The sequence below is a fragment of the Mchenga conophoros genome, linkage group LG13 (assembly GCF_057382185.1).
Source record: "Mchenga conophoros isolate Kocher_MC1m ecotype Shallow Benthic linkage group LG13, M_conophoros_male_GT1.1, whole genome shotgun sequence".
Classification (NCBI taxonomy): Eukaryota; Metazoa; Chordata; class Actinopteri; order Cichliformes; family Cichlidae; genus Mchenga; species Mchenga conophoros.
In genome coordinates this window covers 18,747,388-18,757,390 of record NC_140538.1, presented here as the reverse complement: position 1 = coordinate 18,757,390, position 10,003 = coordinate 18,747,388, and the positions used below count along the sequence as shown (strand labels likewise).

At 41.3% G+C, this 10,003-nt stretch overlaps 1 protein-coding gene across 1 annotated transcript; it reads left to right on the top strand.

Moving 5' to 3' along the window:
• Positions 1-355: 355 nt before the first annotated feature.
• drgx (dorsal root ganglia homeobox) lies at positions 356-6,432 on the top strand. Its single transcript, XM_085243229.1, has 7 exons — positions 356-412; positions 569-658; positions 1,469-1,569; positions 2,104-2,205; positions 3,874-4,046; positions 4,363-4,475; positions 4,582-6,432. The coding sequence occupies exons 2-7, from the start codon at positions 601-603 to the stop codon at positions 4,959-4,961; spliced, it is 927 nt and encodes a 308-aa protein (XP_085099355.1). The 5' UTR covers positions 356-412; positions 569-600; the 3' UTR covers positions 4,962-6,432.
• Positions 6,433-10,003: the final 3,571 nt, after the last annotated feature.

Here is a 10,003-nt window from a genome sequence, read left to right as displayed (position 1 = left end):
GACACACACACACACACACACACACACACACACACACACACACACACACACACACACACACACACACCAGGGGTTGGGGGTGAGAAAGACAAAGCCGTGATAATCCGATTAGGACCAATTAGGCGTGAGATTCTGCGACACTAGCTGAAAGCCTTAACACTCTGTAGACAGTTATACAGTTATAGAGACATCTGGACACTCCCAGAGAGAAATAGAGAGACAGACAGAGAGAGAGAAGTGAGTAGTGTGTGGGGGTGCGTGTGAGTGTGTGTGTTTGCAGGAGCGAGAGAAAGAGTGTGGGGGGAGCGAGAGACAGAGAGATCTGGACACTCCCAGGCAGAGAGTCGGTGGAAGTGCAGCAGCCACTTCTCTCCGAAGCGCTAACTCACTCACATCAGCATCCTCACCGCAGGTAGGATGCTCTCACACATTAACTTTGAATCTCGCCAAATCCCGCGCGGTTCCGCATCTTCTGCTGACGGTTTAAGAGTGTTTTTGTTGCTCCCGTCACAAATCTGCATTATTCTAGGTCTGTGGGTTTAAGCTGAAACTTTTGTCTTTGTTCCAGGTTCCGTTTCGGAGTCTCTTAAGCGCGCAAAGATGTTCTACTTCCACTGTCCACCTCAGCTGGACGGAGAGTGCTGTCGCTCCAACACGCGTAAGTTCGCTGTCTCGCTGTTTTTTCCAGCTACGGATTATTTCTAACGTTACTCTTAAAGTTGTTCTCTGTAAACTTTTGTGATGTTTAGACAGCGCGCGGTGATTCTGCGCGTAAAGTGTGTGTGTGCTGTCGGAGACTTGAGAATGGGCCCGAATTTATCATTACTTTCTCTAAATCATTATAATATAATCATTTAACACAATGTGTTGTTAGTAATTGTTAATTAAAACAACACCGACTTATAAAATGTATTTTTTATGTCGTGGTAATATGTAACTAAAACTAGGTCAGTCAAACTGTTTCGGTTGTGAATCTGAATATCGCATGTAAAACACTCTTTTCAAATTTTAACTTGAAATTGTTGGTTGCTTATTGCATCTCTGGTAATATTTATACAAGTCCAAAACAGCAGCCGGTATATTTCCCCACACAAATTCATGTATGTATGTAAAGGGTTAAGTCTGATTTTCTCTCTGCTCTCTTTTGGTGAGAAGAGCTGGTGGTTTGGCCCCGGGGCAGAAGGGGCGTTTTGTCCCGGGCACAGATGTTGGGTGTCATGGCTTTTAGTCCGCCATGGTTCCCCTTAGACACCTAACGTCAATGTTTCATGCAACTAATGGAAACACAAAATGTGCCTGCTTTGGCTAATATTTGTATTTTTATAGCCTTTCTTTTATCACTTTTATCACTGAACTTACCTAAATACATCATGAAGTTATTAACTCCTTATTAAAGCAGTATTATTATTATTATTTTTTTTTTTAAGTGATTGAATTGTTTCCAATTTCCCTCTCTCTCTTTTTTCAGTGAATTCAGGCGGATTTGGCAACCACGCCCCAACTGATTTTGACGATGGATTTCTACGTAGGAAACAGCGCAGAAACAGAACAACATTTACTTTGCAACAGGTAATTATTTACCAGAACAAATAAAAAAAAATACACACATATATATAGGCTATATGCAAATCAGAGAAAAAGAAATGGGCCTAGCTGAAACTTCTCTTAAAGCAAAGCAGGTGTAGGGCGCTCTAGCTTTCAACATGAGGAGGAAATAAATACAAAGTTGGGCAAGTTTTCTATTTTAAGGCAGGGGGAATTTCCCTGATATTCACCACAGACATAAAAAATAAAATAAAACCTTTATCCTAAATTTATTTCCAAAAGCCCAGAGGCAATGATGCCATAAAATCATATGAAAATAGAAGACGACGAAAGATCTGTTGATTATTTTTATTATAATTGTGGATTGTCACGCGTGTATTTAACTGTAAGTACTTACAATTACAGGCTAATCTTTGACATCTTTATTTAGCGTTATTCACTATGTCTCTTTACAAAAAGAAAGAAAGAAAGAAAGAGAATAGTCTGCTTATATTCAAATCAACTGGCAAATCATTTTAATAATTAAAAGTCTGCCCTCTGTTTTTTGCCAATGTGCAGTTGGAGGCTTTGGAGGCTGTTTTCGCCCAGACCCACTACCCGGACGTGTTCACGCGGGAGGAGCTGGCAATGAAGATCAACCTGACCGAGGCCAGGGTGCAGGTATGGCTGCAGCAGTGGTGTGTCCTGGGCACGTTTGACCATGCAAGAGAGGGTAAATTAAGGCACTCTGTCATTCCGGCTATGCACTTTAATAACATCAACATAATGGTGAATATTAGATTAGCTTGATTAATCGGTCATTCATAATTAACCAGCGATAATGTTCTTCACTAATTTGTCCGCGTCTCTGAGGTAGGAATACATCATCCGCGCAGATCTCGTTCTCGTGACACAGCCAGAAAAGAGAGAGAGAAAAAACGTGTTTTAAAAGAGGGCAAAGTCCGTAGCCTCCACAACTCCCCTTTCCTATCTCCCTGATCCTATCACACACGCGCGTACATAAAAGAAAAAATGGGCAAGCATGCACCTTAAATGTGCCAATTTATATTCCGCTCCTGCCCTGCACATATGCGCGGTTATAAACTTGGCCAGATGTAATTAAGTTATGTGTCCTGTATGTAATTTCCTGCATTCCAGATTTGCTTTTGGGTTTTGTTGTGCGCGCAGATCTAATTGTGGGAAATATAATAGTTTGCCTTTTGTTCCCCAGGGTCATCTTACTATCGCTTAAACCCAATGGCTGGGTTGATAATGGAATCCAGCGCTGTAAATTAGGGATTGTAAACAAATTATTCCCCTCCTAATCCGATTACCACATTCCTATTATTAAATCTGAACATGAATCCACCGCAGTATGCAGGGATATTAAACTTACATTATTATTAGAAAATAAATTTCCTTTCTGTTGTAGTGTTGTTGCCCCCCCTCTTTTTTGTGTGTAAAGTGTCAATGGGCCTCCCCCGCATTAAGAGCACGCCGCAAATTGAGATTAATGGAGCAATTATAGCCCATTCAGAGATGGGTGTGTGTGGGGGGGCGCGACTTCTAGCTGGAAGGTGCAGGGGTGAGATAAGTCCATCGGCTGTATTGTTGTCCTGCCACCAAAATGTTGTCCTTTCTTTATGCCGAATGAATGCATGTGTTTTGTTTGGCTGTTGACATCATTTATACCCCCGGTACAATAGCAGGGATGCAGAGCACATGCACACCGACTCTAACCTCCATTCACACATCATGATTAATGCCTGCTAGAACCAAGTCCTAATCGAATCTGATGTTGTCAAACAATCACTAAATAGGGAAATAAACGACTTCATCATTGCCGCCTCTCTCTTGGGCAGCACAACTGTCAGTGGGAAGTCATTAAAATATGATAATGAAAAATTGCTCAATTAAATGTTGTTATAGGCACTGACCTTCATTCGATTAAGATACCAGAACTTGGCTATATGTGCTCTCAGCTCTGTGGATGCTGAAGGTTTTGGGGCTAAGTCAGGGGCTGTGGGAAATCAGAGCATTGCTTTGACAGGTTCAAATGCCACTTGATAAGAGAGGTCACAGAACAAAGGAAGTAGGGAATATTTCTTTTAACTTTACTGTTAACAAGATTTCAAAAATTGGGAATATATATATTTAATGTAGTTTCAATTTCTCTCAATATTACGCAAGTTAGATTACAAGCCTAAATCCAAGGAATTAAACTGAAATTATTGATGTGTCATTAGGCCCATTTTAGAATTCCAGTTTTAATTTATGGTTTAATTAATTTGTTGTACTTTTTTATTTTTTCACATTTTTAATTAATATTATTTTTTTTGTCAAATGCAGGTTTGGTTTCAGAACCGCAGAGCAAAGTGGAGGAAGACAGAGCGAGGGAGCTCGGACCCTGAAGGAGGGAAAGAGCAGATGAGTGAGGGAACTCCTCCATCTCGCAGCATCAACTCTCAGTCCCCAGTGGACCAGGGCAGAAAACAGAAAGAACCACTGGAGATGCAGCCAAGGTGAGAAGAGACAGACAGACGACCGTCGTCACAGTTATCTTAGTGAAACAGCGTCCTGTTAAAGGGGAAATTTGTGAAGCACTGTCGGCCAGACTAGAATTTTTTTTTTCTTCAAAACTCTGATAGCCAACATTAACTTCTGGAGAAAGCTCCATATCGTTAGTCAATAATTCTAATTCATTAGTGTATTTTGGAAATAGCTGTAGATATTTCTAGATATATACTACTAGAATAAATTGTCTGCTTAAAGTTATACCTGGATATTTAAGTACTAAGTAATTCCTAATACTTAATTAAGTATTTGTTCTCTCTCCAGTATCAACAGGACAGTGGGTCCTGGTGGTCCCTTCTTTCCATCCTGCTTACCAGGCACCCTCCTTAACTCTGCCACCTATGCCCAGGCTCTCTCGCAGGTCGCCACTCTGAAAGGTAAATATGATTTTTGTTAACTGATGAATAAAGATGGTAATAAAGATGATGAAGATCTATTTTTTAAGTTGTCTTATCACAAATTCCACTGATTCTCATTTTTCAGGTAATGGCTTGTGCTCGTGCTGCGTTTCGGACCCCATGGGCTTGTCCTTCCTGCCACCCTATGGTTGTCAGGGTAACCGCACAGCCAGTGTGGCCGCCCTGCGCATGAAGGCCCGTGAGCACTCTGAGGCAGTGCTGCAGTCTGCTAACCTGCTTGGTGCAGCAACCGGACCAGGTGCCAGCGTGGGAGTCCTGTCAGGAGTCGGCGTGAGCGCAGCTGGGGTGGTAAGACCCTCGGTGGGTCCTCCCATTGAGGTGTCAGGCGCTGTCGGAAGAGGGGGAGATAGCTCCAGTCCCACCTTGGCCTCCAAGGTCCCAGTCCTGGGCAGCAGTCCTGACAAGCACCCTCACTGCCCTAAGGAACCACTGGAGAAAAAGTGAAGGCGCTGGACACAAACGTGGATGTACCGATACTCTAAATCTGTGTGACTGTGCCTGCTGTAACTACTCGACCCTGGCTGTATGAGAAACTAAGCACAAATGACTGACTCCAGAAACAGCCTGGGACGGACTTTTCTCATATCACACTGTGTGGATGAAAACATTTAACTATTTATTTGACAGTAAGTTATGATTGTGAGAAATGCTCAGTAACTGGGGCCTCGTTCCCTCACACAACTGTGGTTTTTGGATCTATTATCTGTCTTCATGCGCTCTTGGACTCTTTCAATGGACTTACATAGATACAATATGTGTGCGACAAAGACATATTTGATAATGTGAATTTAAATAATCCTGATGTTGTTCCTCTCATTTTCATTAGGAGGTCTGGTGGTTACCTTGTAAACATTAATGCATGTAAACTGTAAGTGTGCAAATGGCTGGCAGGACAGTGAAGAGTTTTGCAGGATTTTGGGCAATATATTGTTTATGGCATCAGGTCAAGCAATCGCCTCTCATTCTTTTGAGTTTAAAAGTGAAAGTGCACTTTAATATTAATCAGGCATTTTAAGTGTAAATGTGTACATGTGCTAGACTATGTGTGAACCCCAGGCAGGCTAAAGCAGACTCAGCGAGAGAGCGGCAGTTGTCCCTTCCACTCTGTTAGCACATCTGTAGTGCCAGCAGACAGGGAACACACCAGTCCTGTTGTGACATGTTCTTTAAAACAATTAAAGATGTACTCGCTCATGTTCCTCTCCTGTTGCCTCTCGCTCCAGCCATCTGTTCTAATACATTATTTATCAGCTTCCTTTAAAGCTGGGAGAGGAGAGCATTCGTCACTCTTATTATTTATTTACTTTTAGGAACGCTTGCGCTCACCCCTCCTCTCTGCGAGCCTTTTTTTTATTTTTATTTTTAATAAACCCCATTAAAGATGATATATGCTATTTGTTAATGTTGGATTTACATTTGAAAAAATATCATCTGTCATCACCTCAGGGCTCTTCACAACGTAGTTTATCACGGGCAATATATTTGTTGATTCATTATTCTTAAATATCTCCCCTCACTAGAATGACTCTTGACTATAAGATCGACTGATCAGACTGAGAATACTTAACCGCAGTGCACACAACCAGTAGTTGCTGATTCAATTTGCGTCCTTGAGGATTTTCAGGAAATTACTTTTGATAGTCAATAACACAATTAAGTAAACTACACACACATTATCATGAATAATTGATAAGAAATTATGTATTACCATGAAGTAGTGGTTCAATAATTGATGAGGCGACACCCTGGTGACACAGGAGAGGGAGATAATGTCAGAAGTCGTGCCAGGTTGTACACAGATCATCTTTTTCTTCTTTTTTTTCACACCATTATGTGTGCATGTTGTAAATATCTGAAAACTATACCAATAAAGTGAATCTTTTACTGATTGTGACTTTAAGACTTTTTGGTAGGATTTTTAATTTCTATGAACCCATGCAACATTCGTGTTACATTTTCAGAGAAAATCCCCAAATTTAGACAAAAGTTTCAACTGGAGGCCCTTTTTTTAATTTTACATATTTGATATCATAAAACACTGCAGGTATAGAAATATTGCATTATGTAGCGACTGCTCTCCTGGATCTAAAAATGGCCCAAATATTATTACCAAAAACATTGCGCCTTCATATAATGCTTTATCTTTAAGTGCATGAGAGAGCTCCAGAGCAAATATGTTGAGCCCAGTGACATGGCGGCTAATGATAACACAATATCCTTATACAAACCAGCTTCTTCTCCAGAATGTACCAGTATGGACGACGTAATCCGGCCAACTCATACAAAAGACACAGAAAAACACATTCAGTCTCTCCAAAATTGAATACAGCAGTTGTGGAATTTAATCATTAGCCAAAACAAAGGATGCTGAAGTTATAATGACTCCGATCATCATTAAGTTCTGCATGGTGCCCATAATTCACTGCTTTAATATTTCATAAACAAGTCAAGTTGGTGTTGACATTCAGCTGTGCATGTGGCATCATTGATAATTTTCTGTCACCTAAAAAAAGTCCTGAGGCGGTTTTGTGGAGCATTGTTATATCAAATTAGCTGGAGAGTGGCCAGAAAAGCAGACAAACATGGTGAATACGGGGGACAGCAGTTGAACTCTGTTCTTACAGTGCAGTTAATGGGCTTCTTTTGTTGCAGTAATGAAATATTTTTGCAGGGATGTGGGGAAAAAATGTCCTGAAACAGGGAGACGCTGCGCACATGCACCCATCCACAGACGCACGCAGACAATATAAGACAGAAAGAGGCCGTACACTCAAGAAAGAGTCATCCATACATGCAGCTCCTTTTGCTTGACATTAGGTGCAACACTAAATTTTTACTATTTACATACCTAGCTCCCAAAGTCAGACATAAAGTGAATTCAGGCCTATGTCCAGTGAAGGGCCAAAACAACCTGCTAAAGTATCGTCTCTGCTTTTAATTCCTGCAGCGAAGCTGACCAATAACCCAATCAATTAGAATCAATTAGGCTCATTTCTGGATGGAGATTATACAAACAAAGCATATCTTAATGCAGCGAGTAATGTGCCTGTCTGCTGTTTGCCACATAACCACAGCTCTGCTCCCCCTTACTCAGCAGAAGGAAAAGCATCCTCAGCGTTTGTGATCAATGCTCACAGTCCCCGGCAGCTTCTCAATAAAGCTATTCTGAAGCAAAGCTGGAGAGCTGCATTGTACAAAAACTTGAGAGGTTTGTATCAAAAGTCCACATTTCTGCACAGAACTGTAAAAACTGGGTGTTTTGTAATCTAAATTTGCCCACTAGAGGGACTTAGTGAGCAGGAAACTGATGTGAGTGGCATCATGTCTAACCTAAGTGGGGAAATTGAGCCTTTTGGTTTATGACATACAGATTATTCTTACTGAGGCATGTTACAAATGACAGTTTATCAATCAAAACAATTTTTTAAAAGACCGTACTCGTAGATTAAAGGCCCAAAAGTAAATAGCAAAACAAGATTTTATGACAGCAACTTGCATCTGTTATTGATATGAGTGGAACATACAGCTGATTGTCAGCGACTGACTTGGTTTCAGGGTGGAGAGGAAAATAGAGCATGAGAAGGGCGTGTGGGTGGAGTCTGTTTAGAAGGGCGGAAAGAGATTAGTTAAAAAGGGATTACATCAGCCTTTCCTAAAGTTTAGTGAGCTCTACGTAAAACCATCTGTGTATGTGTGTGGGCATGTGTGGAGGAGTGCGTCTCCATTAAGGCCCATGTGTGTGTGTCCATCATCCTGTCAGGCCAGCCCTGCACCCGCCAAGAATCCCAGGAAACTATCTGCTGCAGCAATCTCCTATTATAGCAGCATGCTGTAGGAGGGGAAGGAGCTATGGGGGTGAAAGGGGGAGGTACAGTTCCTCCCCTTCCTTTGCCTTATGGCCTTTTCTGCTGGGGGTTGAGTGAGGCTGTAGTCAGGGAGATTAGACGGGCCATGGTTTGAGTACTGTAATAAAGTGAAAATTCAGGTTAAAATTAACCTCTCAGACATGATGTGTCAAACAAAAAATAAAAGGAAATAGATGGGGGGGGGGGAAGCCCAACAATGATAGAAAAATAAATTCCCTCATTTTGGTCTCCAACATGAAGCTTCATTCAAGCAAAGTGGCCGGAGGCCACTTGTTGACACTCAATATAGTGCTTGTCAGTTCTGTTCAACAAAGAAGGTGGCACTTGAGTGCAACACAATCAAGTTATTTCTGTCTCCCAGAAGGGCACCCAAGCTACAGCCCCTCCATACACCCTCCCAAACACTCAGCACCATAGCACATCCTCAGGAAATTAGTGTTTTCTCCTGGTTTAGATCTTGCAACCTCCTCACAAACTTGCAATACGTTTCCAGTTTACTGACAGTTAGCTCTGGCTGCTAATGGCCAATAGTAGCTGTCCAGATTTATAAATAGTTGAGAGGCTGTTTGTTTCATCCATCTGACACTCGACACCAAAGGATTTCACAGACCCACATGCTAGCCCGAGTCCTCATTCTGGTCCCCCATGGTGGACACTCTCCCTGGGACAACTCCTCTATTTCTGTCTAGTCTCCAGCCCCGAGTCCTGCTAGCGGCTCAGAGACCTGACAGTGGACTACATAGAGGGGTTTTTTGGATTTCTGAGAGCTGAAGCTGTGAGAGGGGACAGATCAGATCAGCGTCAAAGGCTTTTTTAAAGAGATGAAACACTTTTGAGGAGTTTACAACAAGGCGCAAATTATGGAATATAAAACTCAAAGGTAAGACAAGAATCTCAGTGTGCATTCTTGTTCATATTTGAAAGAAATACATGAAAAATGCCCCCAAAAAACATGACCATAACAGATGTACATAACATTACTCTTAAGCTTGGAATTTCAATGATTTTCACACAGATAAGAAAGGTAAGAGATAAGAAAATCTCTGATCCCATTTGTAAAAAGGTAATACAAATTGACTTACTGAAGCTACTGTGCAGTGTTTAGCTGCACTTATAGAATTTGGTTTTGTTCCACTGAAACTTGCTGACATCAGCAAACATTTACTGTTATCCTTTGAGAAGGTACAGAGACATTCCTGTTCAGTCTTCCTTTGGACTGGATTGGAGTCCCATCTGAAAACGAGTCATCTTTGGTGTCAGGTTTAAGCTGGAGACCCGTCACTGCACAAAAATAAACCTGTCACATGCAAGAATGGGCTGAAATCAAGCTGGCAGTTTTACAAGACACCACTGCAAAAAAAAAAAAAAAAAAAAATGCAGCTGAATGAGGGATGGCTATCAAAATTGTGCACGTCTTTAATGCTTCTTTTTTAAGAAGTCTCTCTCTATATACCAAATGTTTTGTTTGAGTCAAGACAGACTGGGATGAAAACAAAAATCTAAAATGTTTTAATTCCTTTGATCGTTTTCTCAATGTTTCTTTTAATACACTGAAAGAAGATACTTGCTGTGAGTGTACTGGGACAATGCAAAGACATGGAACATGTGGCCTTGTTCAAG

What these genes read in the sequence shown, in the direction of transcription:
- drgx (XM_085243229.1), top strand. Translation starts at nt 601, where the DNA reads ATGTTCTACTTCCACTGTCCACCTCAGCTGGACGGAGAGTGCTGTCGC. An exon ending in GTGCTGTCGCTCCAACACGC is followed by an intron (nt 659 to 1,468) that starts GTAAGTTCGCTG and finishes CTCTTTTTTCAG; the next exon opens with TGAATTCAGGCGGATTTGGC. An exon ending in CAACATTTACTTTGCAACAG is followed by an intron (nt 1,570 to 2,103) that starts GTAATTATTTAC and finishes GCCAATGTGCAG; the next exon opens with TTGGAGGCTTTGGAGGCTGT.